Source organism: Chinchilla lanigera, unplaced genomic scaffold (assembly GCF_000276665.1).
Source record: "Chinchilla lanigera isolate Chin_1 unplaced genomic scaffold, ChiLan1.0 scaffold00089, whole genome shotgun sequence".
NCBI lineage: Eukaryota > Metazoa > Chordata > Mammalia > Rodentia > Chinchillidae > Chinchilla > Chinchilla lanigera.
The window spans coordinates 7,817,126-7,837,845 of NW_004955490.1; the positions used below are offsets into that span (position 1 = coordinate 7,817,126).

Genomic DNA, 20,720 nt, shown 5'->3' on the forward strand with positions numbered 1-20,720 from the left:
AAATATTTGTACTGGTTGAAATATGTAGTGATAATTACAAAGGAACAAGTGGGGGACCGTACCGCTCTGTACGGTCCAAAATGGTACCAGTAGCCATAGGAAGCTACTTAAATTTAAAGGAAATATAATTTAAAATTTAATTCCTAATCACATTTCAAAGTGCTCAATAGCCAAATATGCCTAGTGGGTAGCATACTAGAATAAAATGGACATAGAACTTTACCAAAACGTTCTACTGGGCAATGCTGCTCTAGAGTATGAAAAACAGGTCATTTCCCCACAATCAAGCAGAACTACAACCCAAAGTACTCTGACAGGAATTGGTAATGCATTATCTGGGGTGTGCATACACACATAATTCTACCTTCAGCAGTGTTTAGTAGAATGTGACAACGGTTACATGTTAAGGTTGTGGAGTGACTAGGCCTGATATTCAAGTTAGGCTCTAACTTTGACTAGGTATGTTACTTCACTTCTCTGTGCCTGTCTTATTGTAAATAGGTAAGGGTAGGGGGATAATAGTACCTATCTCATAAGAGTTGTTGTAAGGATTACACAATCTATGTGATCTATAAATGGTACTAGTGTTATTCTTTAAGTCTAGAAGGTTAACTTGTTGCGTCGTAGGATCTACAATCTAGGTGGTCAGTAGAAAAGGCAACAGAGAACATTCAACCGCATGAGTAGCAAGGGAGTCAGACCCTAACAAGGCCCCTTTGTCTTTTGATGGACATAAATAGCAACCACATTGTTCCTCCATAATAACTTAGGGCCAGCAACATAGAAGAGACATTCTCTTCTCATCTATTTATTTTGCAACTTTCAAAAGTCAAGGAGTACCTTACTCTTGGCCTTAAGAAACTTTGAAAGTTAACCACTAGGTCTACCAAATAAAATAAAAGCACAATATATTGTCCATTAAAAAAAGACTATTTAAATAAGTCACTCAGTAGTAGAGGCATTTGCAGTTGTTTATCCAGCTGTTTCTAGCAACCAGATCAAATTCCTTGATGTATAAATATGGTGAAATGTCACTGTACCCAATTCTTTGTGATTACTACACAATAGGCCTACTGTACCACCATAATGAACTTGATACTTACGGAACATCTCCTCCATATAAGGCATATTTACTCTATACTGGTCATTAGCAAACTATGGCTGGCATGTTACATTCAGCCCTTTCCCATATTGTTGTACAGAAAGCAAGGCAAAAATGATTTTTACATTTTTCAGTGCATGGAAGAACTGCCTTCAACCACTATTACTGAACATTGGATGGCTTTGGGAATTAGCTTCTGCTGAAAACTTGATAATGTTTCCTAATTAATTCAACCTAAAATTACAAGACATAATAATGCTTTATGTGAGCCACTTTGAAGATATCAATATGTAATACAACCACCATTGTTAATTCCCTACCACTTTGTTTGTAACTCTGTATTGTCTGTATTGTGCTTGTGATATGTTGTAAAATGTTGTATGTCTGTTAATGTTTCCCTCCTTTTATCTTTAAAATAAAAAAAAAAGAAACCTAGACTGTAGTAAAGTCGTTTAACAACTAATATTGTTTGAGTACTAAGTAATGTTAAGATGCTTTATATACTTCCTATGCTATGACAAATCAAAACAATAAAACTATATGAGATAATACTTCACAACCACTAGTATGGCTATAATAAAAAGAAATATATTAATAAGTACTGGTAAAGATATAGAGAAATTTTACCCTTAATACTGTTGAGAAGGTAAAATGGTTGTAGCCACTTTTGCAGCTTGTCAGTCCCTCAAAAAGTTAAACACAGTGTTAATATATGACCCAGCAATGTCACCCCTAGATAAATGTCTAAGAGAAATGAAAAAATACGCCTGTATAGAAATTTACACAGAAATGTTACTAATTATGGCAGATGTTCATAGTAACCAAAGGTAATAGCAAGTCAAATGCCAATAAACATGTGAATGAATAAACAAAATATGTTAGATCCATAAAATGGAATATTATTTAGTCATATAAAGGAATGAAGTACTGATACATGATACAATTTGGATAAACTTCAAAAATGCTATAGTAGGTGAAAAAAGCCAAATATAAAACCACACTTTGTATTATCCTATCTATATTAAATGGCACGATACAAAATAGACTAGTGATTGCATAGGACTGAGGATAGAAATGGCTAGTCATTAAAAATAAATATAAGGTTTCTTCCTGGGATGATGGAAATGATTTAAAATAAAATTGTAGTGATGATAACATAACTCTATAAATACTTATAATCATTAAGTTGAATACTTAAAAAACTACAAGGTCATAGAATCAACAGCTATCAAGAACTATAAGTGGAACCACAAAGGGACCATAGAGAAACATGAAAAATCTTTGGGGAATGATAAAAATATTCTGTATCTCTGTTGTAGTGCTGGTTACACAATATATATATTCATATCCCAGTAGATTGAACTGTACATGTAAAAGGGTGACATTTACTGTAGGCAGATCATACAACCAGAAAGCTGACTTTTTTAAAAAAAAATTAAAACAAGAAGCAATATCTCCATTTCCACACAAGTTTCAGCATATATATTTTCCAAGCTCAAACTACAATTCCAGCAGCAGCGTCTGGACCTTAAAGCAAGTGCAAAGGACATTTCTATATTTCAAAATTCATTTAACTATGCAAGTGAGAGGCTTTCTTCCACCCTAGAGTTTAAAGTGATTAATCCACAATGAAATGGGAGTCCAAACACAAACATTAAGGAAGTAATCTAACAGAATTCTATTCCAAGCAATGAACATGATATGCTAATGTACTTTCAATAGTACATGATGAGAATGATATTTCATATCGGAGCTTTCCTCCCCAAAATATAATCCCAGTCTAGTCACAAGGAACACATCAGAGAAAACCAAATTGAAGGATAAAGCATTTGACCAATTACCTCAAAATTATGAAGGTTTTCAGAACAAACAAAGTGTGAAAAATTATCACAAACCAGAGGACGATAAGGAGACAGAATGACTGAATGTAACATGCTACCATGGATGGGACAGCTAAACCAGTGAAACTAGAAAATATATGAAATATAGTCAATAGTGGCATGCTGATGTGGGATTTTCTGCTGTGACAAATATAGGAGAGCAATGTAAGATGGTACTGATAGGAGATTCAGCAAATGGTACTGGGACAATATGAATATCCACATGAAAAAAGATGCACTTAGACCCTCACCTCACACCATATAGAAAAATTAACTCAAAGTGAGTGATAAAACACTCCTTAAATTCATCTTGAACCAGAAGAGACCCAGAATAGCAAAAGCAATCCAGGGCAACAAGGACAAGTCAGGTGGAATTACAATCCTTGACCTGAAATTATACTACAAAGCCACTGTAATAAAATCAACATGGTACTGGCTAAAAAACAGACCGGAAGATCAGTGGAACAGAATGGCGGACACAGCCACAAACACAAACACACTTAGCAACCTAATCTTTGATAAAGGGGCCAAACAAACTCACTGAAAGAACGAAAGCTTCTTTAATAAATGCTGCTGGAAAAATTGGCTTGCCACCTGCCAAAGCCTGAAAATAGACCCAAGCCTATCCGCATGCACCAAACTCAAGCCAAAATGAATCACAGATCTCAATATTAAACCAGAAACACTAAATCTATTGGAAGAAAAAGTAGGTAAAAACCTTGAAGACATAGGGGTAGGCAGAGAGTTCATGAACAAAAACCAAACAGCACGTGAAATATTTCAAAGATTCAACAACAGGGATCTCATCATACTGAAAAGTTTCTGATCATCTAAAGAAATCACCAGCACAGTAAAAAGGAAATCCACAAATTGGGAAAAAATTTTAGCTGACTGTCCCTCAGACAAAGGGCTTCTGTCTAGAACATATAAACAATTAAAAAACATCAGCACCCCCCAAATTCAAAGACCCAATCCAAAAATGGGCAGCTGAGATGAATACACATTTCTCAGATAAAGAAATACAAATGGCAAATAAATACATGAGAAAATGGTCAACATCATTAGTCATGTGAGAAATGCAAATTAAAACAACATTGAGATTTCATCTCATCCCAGTAAGAATGGCTACCATTAAGAAATCAACCAATAACAAATGCTGGCAAGGCTGTGGAGAAATAGGAACCCTTCTCCACTGCTGGTGGGAATGCAGACTGGTGAAACCACTGTGGAAATCAGTTTGGAGATTCCTCAGTAAACTAGGTCTAGAGGTCCCATTCAACTCAGCTATTCCCCTTCTGGGTATTTTCCCAGATGATCTGAAAACATCATATCATAGCAATATATGTGCACCCATGTTCATAGCAGTGCAATTTGTAATTTCTAAACTGTGGAAGCAACCCAAATGTCCATCCACCAAGGACTGGATAAACAAATTGTGGTACTTTTAGATAATGGAATATTACTCAGCTATAAAGAAAGATAAACTCAAGGCTTTCATAAGTAAATGGTCACAACTAGAGACCATACTCAAAAATGAAATAAATTAGACCTGCATGTGTAAGCATCGTATTGTCTCACTAGTGTAAGACCTGAAAGAGTGAATAAAAACTAGGAGGCATGATAGACATTGTGAAACGAAAGGAAAATGCTCAAAAGTAAAGGGCAACTGGGGTGTGCGAAAAGAAAAGGGAAAGAAGGGGAAATTATGTAAATATGTATATACAGGATAGCTAACATAGTTGTACTACTGTCTTCTATTGCTCTACAGAAAGGAATAGTTAATTATTAGTTGTTTGATCAATCTTGTATGTCTCTATTTGTTTTCCTGAGAAACCACTTTGAAGATATCAATAAGTAATACAACAACCATGGTTAATTTCCTACAACTTTGTCCGTAACTCTGTTTTGTTTGTATTGTTCTTATGCTATTTTGTAAATGGATGTCTGTTTCTTAATATGTTTTCCTTCTTCTATTTTTTTAAAATAAAAAAGAGTGATAGACTTAAATGTAAGAGGTAGAACAATAAAACTTCTAGAAGAAATAAAAATAACTGTTGAGAGATTAGGTAGACATCCTAGGTATAACACTAAATGCATGCTCCATAAAAGAAAAAATGATGAACGAGACATCACCAAAATTCAAAACTTTTTCACTTCAAAAGACAACATTAAAAGTGACTGCGGTGGTACACACCTGTAATCTCAGCACTCTGGGAGACTTAGGCAGGAGGAACACAACTTCAAGCCTAGCCTGGGCAACTTCATGAGACCTTGTCTCAAAAATAAAAATAAATAAAATAAAATAAAATAAAACTTTTAAAATGATTGAGGATGTATCTCAGTACAAAGGTCCTAGGTTCAATCCCTAATACCATGCCAAAAAACAGACACCATAAAGAAGAGAAGACAAGGTGGTTGTGGTGGCGCAGGCCTGTAATCCCACCACTCGGAAGGCTGAGGCAGGAGGATCCTTGTGAGTTCGAGATCAGCCTGGGCTACAAAGTAAGCTCAAGGCCAACCTGAACTGCATAGGAAGACTCTGTCTCAAAAAGAACAAAAAAAAAAGAAAGAGGAGAACGACAAGCAGCCCGCTAAGAGGAACTTGCATCTAAAATATATAAATAATTCTTACAACTCACTTAAAAACAGAATTTAAAATAGATAAAAGATAAACAGATAACTCACTGTAGAAGATACACAAATGATTCACAAGCACATCAGTCATTAAGGAAATAAAAGTTTAAACCACAGTGAGCTATCATTTTACATCCACTTAGAATGACTATAATAAGAAACAGACACAAATTTTGCTGAGGACGTGGAGCAACAAGAACTTTCATATATTGGTGGTAGAAATGCAAATTGGTTCTTCTATGTTAGAAAACAGTTTTATAGTTTCTCAAAAAGTTAAACACAAAACTTCCCTATGACCCAGTAATTCTACATTTAGGTATGTACCAAAGAGAAATGAAAACCTATACCCCCACACAAAGACTTGCATGAGAATGTTCTTAACAGAATTAGTCATAATAACCAACAATTGGAAACAATCAAAACGTCCATCAACTGCTAACTAGACAGACAAAAATATGTTACCTCCACAAAGTAAAATACTATTTGGCAGTAAAAAGTAAGAAAGCATTTATACTTGTTAGATAATATAGTTGAACCTTTAAAATACCACGCTAAATCAAAGACGCCAGACACAAAACATCACATATTATATAATTTCATTTATAAAAAATGTCCAAAGTAGGCAGGTTTATAGAGACAAAAGATATTAGTGGTTGCCTAGGCTGGGAGTGGGAATGGATATTAACTGCAAGTGGACATGAGATCTTTTTTTTTTTTTTTTTTTGTTTTTTTTTTTGTTTGTTTGTTTTTGATTTTTGTCCGGTAGCGGGAACCGAACTCACGACCTTGCACTTGCCAGGCAGGCGCTTTGCCGCTGAGCTAAATCCCCAGCCCTGGACATGAGATCTTATTGGGAAGATGAAAGAATTTTGAAACTGACTTTTGGTGATAGCTGCATCACTCCACGAACTTAGTAAAATCATTTAACTATATAGTTTTGAAAGAGGTGAATATTGTGATATGTAAAGCATATCGGTAAAGTCATTAAAATGGAAAAACAGGAAATTGGATGAAGAATATATGGGAACTGTACTGTACTAGCAGCTTTCCTATACAGTTAAAACTACTCTGAAACTTTAAGAAATGTATTTAAATAAAAATTTAAAAATATATGTTCATGGATTGACATCAGTGTTTGGCACACCTGTTTGTATGAAAAGACATTTTCAAAGATGATATATGGAAAATGTCATTATAGATCAGCAATAACAGATGAATATTTGCGGTCAATTTTGGTAATAGGGCACACTAACTTTGGCCCCCAACTAAGCAAATTGTTATTGCTTCAAAAATTTCTATTCTCAGTATTCCTGTGTTTCAAAAATTACATTCTTATGTTATTAATAGTAAAACTGTTATTATATTTTGAATTTCATCAGTAAACGTTTGTGAGAATTTGTTTTCTCTCTTGTCATAAAAGTAATTACAAAATAGCCTCAGTTTTACCTGTTGGCCGCGAAGCCTTAAATATTTACTACCTGGCTTTTTACAGAAACTTGGCCAAGCCTTGTTCCACAACACAATATGATAAACATAAACATAACCAGTTTCTTTCTTGAGTGTATTCTTTATCATTACCTAGTTTTGGCAAAATGCCATCCTGGATATGCCCTGTGAAGGAAAAGCCTTGCATCTCTTTCGCTATGACATTATTTGGGATTTCCATGAAAAGAAACACCACCGGCTTAATAGTTCTAGCAAAGCCTCGCTGTCATCATTATTGTATATTAAAGTGTCAACCCCATACCACGTATCCTGAGGATGACCCTTCTGAAGTGGTAATGTCACCAAGCTAAGGACTCCCTGAGATCTCTTAGGTATCAAGTGGCTCCCACGGCATCACACCCTGCCTTTGACATCACCCTGGCACAGCACCTTACTGTGGTGTCCTATGCTATCACTGCTGTGGCAGAACCCTGGCCTGATGCCACTCCAGCGAGATTTTTTTAATCCTACTTTTTTTCCACTCCCTGGGTGGTGGCAGGAAGGGGGAGGGTAGCTACAGTCACCGGTTCGAGCTCAGTTCCAACTGTTGTCCCTTCCGCCTGCCACTACAGGTCCCGGGCCCCGGGGAAACGGAACCTTTAGGCTCCAGGAATTCTCTAGCCTCGCCCCTGCACCGTTTCAAGTGTTCCCCTGCGCGCACCAACAGAGACCACCCACCCCAGCTCTTCCACACAGTTTCACACGAAGCCGCTCTCCGTACCTGACTCCATTCTCCAGCTGTCATCGTGGGCCAGTTCCACCGGCAACTTGACTACGGAGGTCGCAAGTGACCCTGGGGCTTGTAGTCCTGCGCTGTTAGGGGCCAAGTCCATGAGGACAAGAAAGGCGCCTCCCAGCCTAGAACGGCCCTCAAACTGCAACTCCCAGAAGCTCTGCGCTATGGGAAAAGAAACACCGGAACGAAAAAGGTCTCTGATTGGTGGATCTTAAGCCTCTTTTGATTGGCCGCTGGGGCCGCGAGGCGGGCTTTGCCTGCGTCTTATCGCGCTCTTGAGAAAGCGAAATGGAGGGGTGTGTGTCTAACCTAATGGTCTGCAACCTGGCCTACAATGGGAAGCTGGAAGAGTTGAAGGAGAGCATCCTGGCCGACAAGTCCCTGGCTACTAGAACTGACCAGGTAAAGGCGCCTACAGCCTGTCCGCAGCCGGCGGCGTCGGCCAAGCCCTGCGTGGCTTCTCGGGCCCAGCCGGAGCGGCGCGGGTGAGGCGGATCCCGGCCCTCGCCGCCCGGCGGGACCCTGCGTCGCCGCGGGCCTCGCGGGCGAGCGGTGGAGCCAGCCCCACGGAGCGCAGTTTTTTTGGAGGGGTGGTACGTTTTTGGCCCAGCGCCTCACTCGTAGAATTGGACGTTTCTAGAACGTACCGCTCACTTAGAAGTGCCCGCTTCGAGGTACACGTGAGGACACGCGTGTGGATGTCCCAGTGCCGTAGTGACTCTCGCCAGCGAAACGCGTGTGACCGAACGCGTCCCCTGTGCCCGCCGCTTTGGTAGGAGCTGGGGGAAGAAGCGCTCAAATCGGTCGAGCGGGAAAAGCAGACGTTATTAAATTCTCTGTATGTGTATGTGTGTGAAATTTTTGTAAAGTTTAAAGTAGCACGTTCAGGGCTGGAGGTACCGCTCAGTGAGTAGAGAACTTGCCTAGCGTGGCGCGAGCCCCGGTGACTGTCACCCGCGCTGAAAACGCAAACGTTCAGGTTCAGTGACACAGGACTCGCCAGGAGACACAGCTACAAATGCAAATGCGAACTCCCTTTGTGAAACATGACTAACTCTGGCTGTCGTTTTTCAAAAGCAGCTTTGTTGCTCTTACTCCGTGTGTGGTATTTCTTTAGCGGTGTATCATCTCAACTATTTTGGTGACATTTCTTCTGCCATTATTCATGTGTGCTTTCCAGAGCATCTAAGGTGACATCAGTGTGGTAGTTGAGATTTCAGAGCCAGGCAGATCTGGGCTGAATGGTGTCACTTTGAACAAGCTGTTTACCGCAAGGAGCCTTAGTTTCTTTATCTGTAAAATGGGGATAGTGTCCGCTCTATAGGATGGTGGGGGTAGGTGATATGATGCATAGGAAACTAGCACTATGCCTGACGTAGAAGTACATAAGTAAAAGTAAACAGCCAAATCTCCTTTTAAGCCAGAAGACTGGAATCGGTTTCTTGCTCTATGCATTTCATCGCCGTATTCTGCCCAGAATTACTTACATTCGTCGACCTTACTCACCCTATGTTACTAAATTCTTTACCTCTTGTTCTAGGTAGTAAGTAATACGGTTTAAGGTTACCCACCTGAGGATCCAGTGTGCTCCATTTCTTGTTTTCGAACAATAGGTTTGCTGGTACCAATATTATTTTTTCTGCCTTTTTGCCTTGTATGTCTCTTCAAGAATGTTGACCATTGTGTTGCTCTGTTTTCCACGTAGGACAGCCGAACTGCACTGCATTGGGCATGTTCAGCAGGACATACAGAGATTGTTGACTTCTTGCTCCAACTCGGAGTGCCAGTGAATGATAAAGACGATGTGAGTACTAGGCAAAACTGATAAATTCCCACTTATCTTTAGACTGCACCCTGGTGTTTACTGAAGCCTCAATATTAAGTTCATAAACAAAATTGTAACTTTTACAGCCAGGAAGTTAGAGCATTTCCCTGGTGATCAAGCGTGTGACTACTGGTTGCATTATTTTAGAAAGTTAATTTTGCCACTCATACTCTGTCCTTGGGGTAAAAATACAGGTCAGGACTTACTACTGTGAACCCTAAAAGACTGTAAATTCTTTTTATGATGGTTGGATTTTCTTTGATGAATAAAGAAGGCCTAGGTTATATAGTGATAGTATTAGAATTGTGAAGATTAGAAACCTTTTTTGTTGGCAAAAAAGTCCTTTTTCAGGAATGCTTACTAAATTAATATTTATAATAGGAAGGAAGTAAAAATAATCTAATGGATGAATGGCTGAGAACAGTAAAATACATCCCTATGGTAAAATAATATGCAACCAGCAAAGTTATAATTACAGGGAATAGCAGAGAAATTCTTACAACACAAGGGAAATGGTGAAAAATGCACTTCACAAAACTTTATATCCCCTGATCCCAGTTTTGATTTTAAAATACTGTATTATAAAGGAGCAAACACATTAGAATTAGACTTATATATCATTAAGTCTACATTATCATATTATATTTTTTATAGTACATTGTTTTCCAAATTCTCCAGTGCTTGATGAGGGGTAAAATGTCTGTTTTTAAACTATTCGCACATAACACAGTAAACCCTGTGTAAATATTCACATTGATATCTGTGCCTTTTTCCCCTGGTTTCGTACAACCCACCTCTTTTGCAGGCTGGTTGGTCCCCTCTTCATATTGCCGCCTCTGCTGGCCGAGATGAGATCGTAAAGGCCCTCCTGGAAAAAGGTGCACAAGTGAATGCTGTCAATCAAAATGGTTGTACACCTCTCCATTACGCTGCTTCCAAAAACAGGCATGAGGTATAGTTCTGGCTCTAGACTACTTCAGTTGAGTTCTAAACGTGTACATAAACCCAAGTAGATCTCTGCAGTAAGTTGGTCCGCAGGTCATGGGTTATTGTTAAATTGGTTAAATTGATCTCTGCAGTAGTCTGCTCTCTGACTTTTTCAGATTGCTGTTATGTTACTAGAAGGTGGGGCTAATCCAGATGCTAAGGACCATTATGAGGCTACAGCAATGCACCGGGCAGCAGCCAAGGGCAACTTGAAGATAATTCATATCCTTCTGTACTACAAAGCGTCCACAAACATCCAAGACACTGAGGGTAACACTCCTCTGTAAGTGACAAGTAAAATTATTTGCATGTACTTAACATTAGCCCTCTTGCAGTAATTCTTGTATATTATTTCTTTTGTTATTCTGTTTATACATGTTAGTAGCAAAAATCTGAAGGTACAGTAAAGCATAAAAATTGCCTATCATTCACCATCCAGAAATAACCACCGCTAACATTTGTGTGATTTTCTTCCCAGTCTTTTATATGCACGTGTGTATATTTTACACATATATTTTAGCAAAATTGGGGTCATATTATATCTGTAATTTTATATCTTGTGCTTTTTATTTCATATGGTAAGCATTTTCCAGTGTCATTAAATACATTTAAAACATTTTAAATGACTATATGCAGTCAATTTTATGGATGGACCCAATTTAATCATTCTTTTTTTACTTTATAAACTTTTCTGAGTTTTCCACTATTTTAAATACTGCTGCACTGACCTACTTTGCATAAAAGCCTTTGTCCATACTGCTATTACCTTATTGGAGACTCCTAGAAGTTGAATTACTGGATCAACAAATACACACATTTTAAGGCTGTTGCTATGTGTTGTCAAATTGCTTCCAGAGGAGTTGTATCATTGTACCCTCCCAGGAGCATTTTAAGAATGCCTTTTCCCTGGCATCAACACTGAAATTATCCTTTTATTATATGAAAAATGGTATTTTATGCTCGTAATTTACATTTCTTATCATCATTGATTTTGAAACTTAATGCCTTTTGGCAAGCTGTATTTCTTTAACACATTCACAACAGGCTGTAATGTCTTATGCCTCACTGCCAGGTGGCTCTGAACCACCGGTGGTACGTGCATGGCTGTCCCATTCAGCAGTATAGGACAGTTCAGTTGGGTGGTAGAAGCGTCCCAATGGGACAGTCATGCATATACCACCAGTGCTTCAAGCCTGCAGGAATGTGTTAAATTGTAACTTTGTGTCCCTTTCTCTGTTCTCTTTGGGAGAATTAGTTTGTTTTTACTGGCTTTGAAGTGCTCTTCACTTAACATAGTAAAAACACAACTTTCTGCCGCATTAGTTGAAAATATTTGTCCCAGTTGGTCTTTTATTTTGTTCATGATTTTTTTTAAAAAAAGCACAAGTTTTCCATCTCTGTGTAGTCAAACCTTTTAATCTTCCCTCACGACTAGAAAGCTCATCCTCATCATGAAATTTGTTAACTGCTCACCTATATTTTATTATAGGTTTTCTTTAACATTTCATTGGTTTTGATTGAGAGTTGTTACCATTTTCCATTTAACTTTTGTTTGTACAACCTGCATTTGCCTTGATATTTTTCTGCATTATTTGACCTCTTCCATGTTGAATGGTGTCTGTTTTTGAAAGTGTGAGTCTTCTTTGTAGTTCAGAGTGAGGTTTATTCAACCTTTTACAGATTGACTTTAAGCCAACTTTAAGAAGTATTACTTTATTAACTTTTAGTTTAAAAGAGCTTCCCTCTATTGCTGAGTGACTCTTTTGGAAAGTCCCGTATATTTTAGCTCTTTTCTCCGAAACTCAAAAGGCAGGATTGCCTGGAGGAAGTCTAGAATTCAGACAATGTAGAGTCCTAGGAAAATTACAGTATTTTGGAATACCTAGTTGCTATTCCTCCAGTTCAAACTCTGCCACTTTCTAGCTGTGTTAAATATACATTAACCTTTCTGAGTGTTAATGTCTGCAATGTTATGGTGATAATTCTTTCCTCACTGTATTATTGTGAAGTTTGAGTAAAATACCCTGGAAAGTGCCTACTACCCTACATGGAAAACTATAAGTGCCTAACAGAGGTTACTTTCCTTCCCTGCCCAGTTTACTGCTCAACCATGTCGTCATAACTAAGAGCTTTAACCTCTGTCACAATTTTGATGATAATACCTTGCTGTTTGCCAGGTACATACATCGATCAAATGAAATGAAATATTTTCAACTGGTTTTTCAAAGTTTAAGCCATATAAGTTGCTACTAACAGGTTATGAATTGAGGCTTTTCTGAATTCTAACCCAGATTTATTACATGCAGTGTTTGCGATAAACTACTGCTGATCTCCATAAAATGTGGAAGTTTTGCCTTGAGCTGTCATTTAGATCCGTTCTTCTACCATAGAGTAGTAGGAGGAAGATTATGATTTATGATCTGCTACTGCAAGGGTATTCCAGTGAATTTTAACTTATAAATAGTTTTTCCCATACAAATTGATTTTACTTTCCTGATTAAATAAATTTCCAAAGCCTAATAATATGCTCTTTAGAGTAGGAAATCCTAACCATTAAGTAGATTTGTGGTGGTTAATTGGTCTTTGTGTTCCCTGATTTCAGACACTTAGCCTGTGATGAGGAGAGAGTAGAAGAAGCAAAACTGCTGGCATCCCACGGAGCAAGTATTTACATTGAAAATAAAGAAGAAAAAACACCCCTGCAAGTGGCCAAAGGTGGCTTGGGTTCAATACTCAAGAGAATGGTGGAAGGTTAAAGCAGCTTGTATTTATTCTTACTTTATATGTTTTGCTGTCCTCAATGCCCTGGAAACTAATGTACTTGTGCACAAGGCATTATCTGCAAAGGATGAAGTTTTCTTAACTTCAGACTCTTACTAACATGTTGTATTATTCCTGCTGAGATAATTAGCGTGTTGTAAACTGGTTATACAACCTGCTTTCCAGGCAATGAATAATCGTTGAAATTGTTCTACTCTTGTCATATGTTGTTTTCTAATATTGAATTTTGGTTAATTTTGGGTGATTGTACGGCTGTTACAAGTCTTCAGCACCTTCCTGTGTACCTTCTCTCTCCCTCTGAAGCACGATAACCCATGTAGCAGTGGGCAGGTTGTTCTGTCAGGTGGTTCCAGGTGCATTCTGTACCTTCATATAATTGAAACACATCCTACTACTCAGAGACCTATGATAAATATTCCCATTTTTCCAACTATAACTCTTTTGTTATAGAAGATATATTTAGTGGACCAAATTTTAAATCAGAGGATATGCTCTAAAATAGCAGAGTACAGTATTCTGTACCTTTGTATCTCTCTGATGAGCTGTTTTCCTCCAGAAGATGTTTTGTTTTTAAAAACACAACTTTAAAATACCTATATTGACTCACCTTGTATTGAAAAGAATGTCTAGATTGTTAAAGTATTTGTACCAAAAAGGTATTTTGATTTGTATTTCAGAACTTAAAAAAATGTTAGAACACCCCAATTTTTTGTTTTTAAACTCAGACATTCACCTAAGCCTTAAAATTCTGAGTAAAAACATTTCTCAGTCGTGGGTAGCTCTAAAGTCAATAAAATTAGTGAAGCTTGAACTGCAACTAAAATCTTTGAAATTGTAGTCTTCTGAATTGCCAGCTAAATGCAGAGCAAAAGGAAATTAATAAATGCACACTTGAACTCAATTTAAGGAAGCATCTTAAATGATTATTAGTTACAAAATTAACATACTCAAAGTGACTCTTGAAATTATTTTTTAATTTGAATATTAAGCTGCAAATATTGTTCAAAAAAAGTGATCCAAGTGAGCCCACAAACTTGTATTAATTTGAGGTCAGGGACTTAAGGACCAGTAATTAAAATGAGTTTTGTAAATATGACTTTGTTGTTTATAAATAAAAATATTTTACATAAATTTGTTTGTGCAGTCCTGAAGATTGAAGCCAGGCAATTGCTCTACCATTAAGATACACCTCCAGCCCGGGAACATCTTCTTGTGGAACAAAACTATTGATTTATTGAATGCTGGAGATAGAATAAGTGGTAGGGGAAATAATTTATTTTCAATATTTTAAATGTGATTAAACAGTAAAGTCTTGTCTAATAGGATCAGTTAAGACTAAAGGCCTTTAAATATTGAGTTTGTTTTCTGAGGTAATAGGATATATGGATATAATAGAAACTCGTTTTAATTCCTTTGTATGCGTTCTTCAGTAAGCAATACAGAAGGAACCAAGACTGGGGTAATTTGTAGGCTTGAGTAACCTGTTAACAATATTTGAATCACTGGTTTGTATAAACTAACAGTATTAATGCCCTCAGATCCTGACCAAATTGTTACCTATAGGAAATCTAATACAAGAGAAGCTGATTCAAGGTCAGCATGTTTTAGTTACTTCCAAAACAAACTCAAAAAGGATAAATCAATTTTAAAGTTTAACTGAAAATGTAACTTGGAAGAAATGGGTCAGTAAATACTGGAAAAATTTATGTTCTTAAGTGTACCTTTTATAGAGAATTCATAATTTTGGTGACATTGTATGAGATTCAAAGTAAATCTGTATTGTGCTCTAAAATCTTTGACTTAAGTGTTTAACTCCCTGAGCCTAGTGTTTTGATTTTTCATGTCTCAGTTACACCATTTACAATGAACTTTTTATACAGCTCTGCCTACAGTTTTCTGCTTCCATATTCTGCTGTGGAATATTAGTCTGTCCACAAAATTGATATATAGTATGAGGGTTCTTTACTTCGGGTTATATGGCTCCACTTTCACAGTGCTATTGACTGCCTAAAATTGAATGCAGAATGTTGTAGGTATATTTTTCTGGGAAAAAGGTTCATAAATTTTTATCAAATTCTCAAAAGAATCTGTGATTCCTCAAAATTAAGAATTACTGCATAAGAGAAAAAAGAATATTGAATCATTTGTCTGGAGATATGAGTTCTAGAACATTGTAGTTCTAGTGCTTTATAAGCTTTACATCTATTCTTACTATTGCCTGTAAGAAGAAAAGTCATCTCCATTTTACACATGAGAAAATACCCAATACCAAAATACAGCTCTCCTGGATCCTAATACATTTTTTTTCTGCCTGTACTTAAAATCACTAAACCAAATGGAAGGTACTCTGACATTGATAATAACCCATTAGTTGTAACACTTGCCCTGTGCTTTTCTTCAAATTGGTTGTGACATAAATATATATTTGGTTTCAGTTCCAGGTTACTGACAGAGGTCCTGTAACTCTTTTATTCTTAGTACAGGTTTCCAGTAGATAATGATTACATTCCTCGTGGGGATTTGGTACTTGTACATAACACTTAATCATCCCTGGCTCCTCCCATCCTCCCCTTCATCTCTTGTTCCCCTTCCCATTTGAGAAAGTTCAATATCCCTAATTCCTGCTATCTTTTATTTTGCTCTTTATTTATATTTTGGGTTTCTCATATAAGAGAAACCATGTGATATGTAAGCTTGTGTGTGATTTATTTCACTTGACATTATGGCCTCAAGGTATAGAGGTTGTTAAGAGTGTCTTGTCCAGAACTACTAACACTTCAGATTTCTTGGTATGAGGAGCATCTTCTGTTCTAATCATGCAACTCTTGGGCTTCGGGATAGCTTCCTGATGGGGGCTATTCACTGCAATGGCCAAACTATGATCATAAACTAGGAACTTTCAGCCCCATCTCCCATCCTACAGCAGGGGCCACACTGGAGGCTGAGTTAATGTGATACAGTGTGAAAAACTCACACATTTAAGGTCAAATACTGTGAATAAAGGACCTTTTGTTTTCCTGTGTTGGCATTTTTTGTTTCCCCGGAGCCCTCATCATTTTCTGATTTCTTTGTTTTTAAGCCAAAGCTTCAAAGAAAACTGGGATTATTGAGTGTTTCTTGATTAGTTGGAACCACGTTTGTTTATTTGTGGTTCTGGGGACGGACCCCAGATCCTTCCATGCAGTAGGCAAATTCTCTACCACTGAGTTAGACCCTCAGCTTTGTGGTTTGAGCCTTTATGATGCCCTGTTTTCCAGCATGTAGACATTGTAAAGCAACCTCTTATTACTAAAACTTGGGCTTAATTGAGACTACTATTTTGGTGCACTTGAAAGAGCATTACAGTGGGAACCAGAATTTGGATCTAGTTTCAACTTTGTATAATCTCAAACGGATTATTTCCCCTCTCTTTACTTAGGGATTCTCCTCTGGGGACTGGGTAAGATTATGTAAGAACAAAGCAGCTTTTTAAAAGTACATTGACTTTCTTGTCTCTCTCACCAAGAATGTACAATTCTGTGTCATCTCCCACTTCCACCCGCATCGTCAGGAGAGAGCCACTATGTGTGTTGCAACTCTCACATGTACTGGCGTTGGAAAAGGTTGAGTATGATCCATGGTAAAGTTTTCTCCCAGCTCTGAAATTCTTACTGAGGGTTCGTCATACTTGAGTTATACACAGGCCAGTGGTAAAGGTAAATATTAAATTCTCAGCATATAACATGAGTCACCTGGTACTCTAAAAGGAGCAAGAAATATCAATACATGTGCCTTCTTTCCTGTTGGTCAAAAATTACTATATTTTAGTCCCCCTTCATCATAGATCGCTATAATTTGGAAGCCTTCCCTAGTGCCATAAAAATTGCAACTTTCTTCTACAGAATTGTCAAAAACACACACTACTCATATCATAGCAAAACTATACTCCATAAAGACGAGAGCTATGTCTGATTCTGCTCACCATTGTGCCACCAACAGTGCCAATTTCATAGTAGCTATTCAATAAATGTCCAGTGAGTGATTGACTAAAGAAATTAGTAGATAAGGGTTTACCACCAACAAAGCTATTCTATTGACTTGGCACATCCTAGTTGCTAAATGCAGATGGGAAAAAGAAGTTCCTGGAAAGCATTTTGTGTGGCAAGAATAGATCTTCAAGAAACCGGGCTCGGCTGGGGATTTAGCTCAGCGGCACAGCGCCTGCCTGGCAAGCGCCAAGCAGGAGGTCGTGAGTTCGATTCCTGGTACCGGAAAAAAAAAAAAAAAAACAGTGCTGGCTTGAGATTTTGTGAGACTACCCGCTGAATTTCAACTACTTGTGGCAAAATAAATAATTTAGTACCCTCTCTGAATAAGGATTACTCTAAAATAATTTGGTCAAAGCTTAACTAGTCAGAATAATTTCTGATCCAATGATAAAGAAGCAGAAAACATTTTGTTCCCTTATTGGGAAGCTTTTAAACATATGAGCCCATTCCTGCCCAAGTGAGATTTAGTGAGCAGAGTTGCGTCACACCAGTGTTGTACAGGGATGCAAGATTCATCACAACCATACATATTGGGTGTATCATGACGTACATAAGGACATTGGGATGAAGTTGCACTGACCAGAGTCACTGTAACTAGGCTGAGTAGATGGCAAACCCCAAGGTTTGCTTGGAGAGGAACTGACAAGATTCTTTTTCTATGAATATCTTCCACTAGATTGTTTCAGTACTTTAAATTCCCCTATTTAGACTCTCTGTATTATGGGCTATGTTCAAGAGTCCCCTTTAAAGGGTCAGTTCTACTGAGCGGGGCATGGTGATGGACGCCTATAGAAGCAGTTACTTGGGAGACTGAGCAGGAGGATTACTTCGGTTGGTGGCCAGCCCGGACAACGTAGCTTACCCCTGTCTCCAAAAGTGGTAGAACTTTAAAGAGGCCTAAGTCATTTCTCCACTTGAATGAGTTGACTGGATGATGAAAGTTCATGTTCACTGGACAAGCAGAGGTCACAGAACAGCCACCTTTTTAAGCGAGTAGGGCTTGGTCCTGAGCAATGAATTCTTGCCTGAGGGATACAGATCTCAGTAGGTCACGGAGCTAGTAAGAGCATGGGAATCCCGAGTGTCTGGAAAATAAGGCACTGCAAAGGTCAGGAAGGGGACTGAGAGGAAAATTCCAAAGGTACATACTTACCCAGCAGGACAACATGTACTCTGTATTTTAAAATCCAGACATTTCTATGTATTTGGGTCATTCACAAATTTATTAAGTGTAACTTCTGTGTTTTTATCTAAGTCACTGTTCTTAACCTTGAATTCAGGTAGTCTGTAACATCTGCATTTGTATGTGATATTTTATGTGTGATTTTTCAATGGCAAGGGATTCACAGTTTTCAGGAGGTTCTCAAAGTGGTCTGTAACTAAAAAAGGGCTAAAAGCCATTGATCAAAGTACTCAGCAGTATTTTGAACAGAACAATGTTAATAGGGACAGAGCTCTGTAAGATCAGTAATGCCCGCCTTCCTGGTCAGCATTGATCCATCAGAAATTGGACTATTACACGTCACTCTTAGGTTTGCCTGTTTCATAAAAGTGGGAGAGAAAAATGACTTCCAGCTACTTAGACATTCTGGTTATTGACGTTTTTTATACTTTTGACGTTTAGTTTTTAATATCTAAATATTAGGTTATCTTAAGATCATTTTACTTCCTATACTAATCAGACAGTATATGTCATATGGCTTGTAATTCTGTGCGAATAGAATTACAGATGCTTCAGTTACCCCTGAGATTGGCGGCAAGCTGACACATTAAAGAAAATGCAGAAGTAGAAGCTTGCTGACTGTCCTCTCCATGACTCTGGACAGATGTAATTGGCATTTGCATTCCAACCCATGCATACTCTTAAAACCTACATACCCTTCCTCAATTTGGTGTATGAGTCTGATCTACATAGGAAAGAGTTTGCAGTTTAAGAAAATATTTTACATGAAAATGTGGATGTGGTAAATTTGAGATTCATTACCTCACTTGAAAAAGTTTCACCTTAGAAGTCACACACACTGGATGATCCTATCTGTGTGAGGGTCAAGCAAAGGCAAAGATAATCTCTATGGAAAACAGAGCAGTGCTTGCTGAGGTCCGGGGCACAATGGTATTGCACAAAAGACAAAAGAGCACGTAGGAAACATTTTGGACTTATGGATGTTCTCTATCCAGATGAGTATAGTGATTTCATGGGTGTGTGACTGTGAAAACTCATCAAATTGTACACTTAAAATGGGTGGGGTTCATTGTGCATAAGTTATGTGTCAGTAAAGTTACTTATGAAAGGATGTATTTTTAGGAGTCATTAAAATTAGATTTTGAGGATCATTTGTTGAGCCTTAAAACAAGATTTAAGATATAATTGATTGTACAAGTGAAAAAATAAGTCTACCTGTAAATTTCCTTAAGGTGGGATGTGAGTGAAATATGACCATGAAAAAGCTTTGTAACAGTTGAAGAGAAGAAGATATCAGTGCATCTTAGTTAATATCTAGCATTTCCACAAGAATAAATTTGCTTTATTAATGTGGAATCTACCAGAAGTAAAATAGGTTTAAATAATTAGTTGAGATTATCTCAACTAGACCTTAAGTGTTCATTTGGAAGACCTTCCTAGTGTTCTGTTCAAAGTAAGTAGCATCAGCTACAGTGATAACAATAGCTTTTTCAAAGCTAAATTCTACAGCACTTACGATATCAGCACTTTGTACTTATTGAAGGGAATTGTATTTGAAAGCATTTGCCTGTATGTTTGTCATCTGGCATTTAAAAATTAGATTATTTTCAGAATTTGCTCTGCTCAGATATTGGACACCAGAGTGATTCCTTGGGAAATCAAACACGATAAATGAAGCATCAGTCGTAAGGCTTGGCTTTAAATGCTATATACCAATTAATATGTACCCTCTCTTTATATATTCTCTGTTGTTTGTAGAGAGTGTCTTGCTAATCTATGAGCTATGCAGTTGAATTCTTTTCTTAGTAGTAAATATAAAAATGAATAGGAAAGCCAGAAAACTAATCCTATAAATTATATTGAATCGAATTAATGCCACCTTGTCTTGTATGTATGTGGAACACAACAAAATATCTGAAAACTAGAGAACCAAGGATTTTTTTTTTTTGGTACCTGGAGTCAAACTCGTGACCTCACACTTGCCAGACAGATGCTGTGCTGCTGAGCAACATCCCCGGCATGAGAACCAAGATTTTCTGCAGTATGTTTGCTGTTGCAAAACTTTCAACTGAGTTCATA

General features: G+C 37.6%; 2 protein-coding genes across 2 annotated transcripts in view; one reads left to right on the plus strand and one right to left on the minus strand.

The window, feature by feature from the left end:
* Atg4a (autophagy related 4A, cysteine peptidase) overlaps positions 1–8,001 on the minus strand; it is a 59,982-nt gene extending 51,981 nt beyond the window's left edge. Inside the window, exon 1 of the mRNA XM_005404678.2 lies at positions 7,823–8,001. Coding sequence (XP_005404735.1) covers positions 7,823–7,934 — 112 coding nt within the window. The 5' untranslated portion in view covers positions 7,935–8,001. The remainder of the gene's footprint in view (positions 1–7,822) is intronic.
* Positions 8,002–8,076: 75 nt separating this feature from the next.
* Positions 8,077–15,222, plus strand: Psmd10 (proteasome 26S subunit, non-ATPase 10). The gene is made up of 5 exons (XM_005404680.2): positions 8,077–8,239; positions 9,543–9,641; positions 10,468–10,614; positions 10,766–10,932; positions 13,252–15,222. Exons 1-5 carry the CDS (start codon positions 8,126–8,128, stop codon positions 13,403–13,405), a joined length of 681 nt encoding a protein of 226 aa, XP_005404737.1. The 5' UTR covers positions 8,077–8,125; the 3' UTR covers positions 13,406–15,222.
* The last annotated feature ends 5,498 nt before the right edge of the window (positions 15,223–20,720 follow it).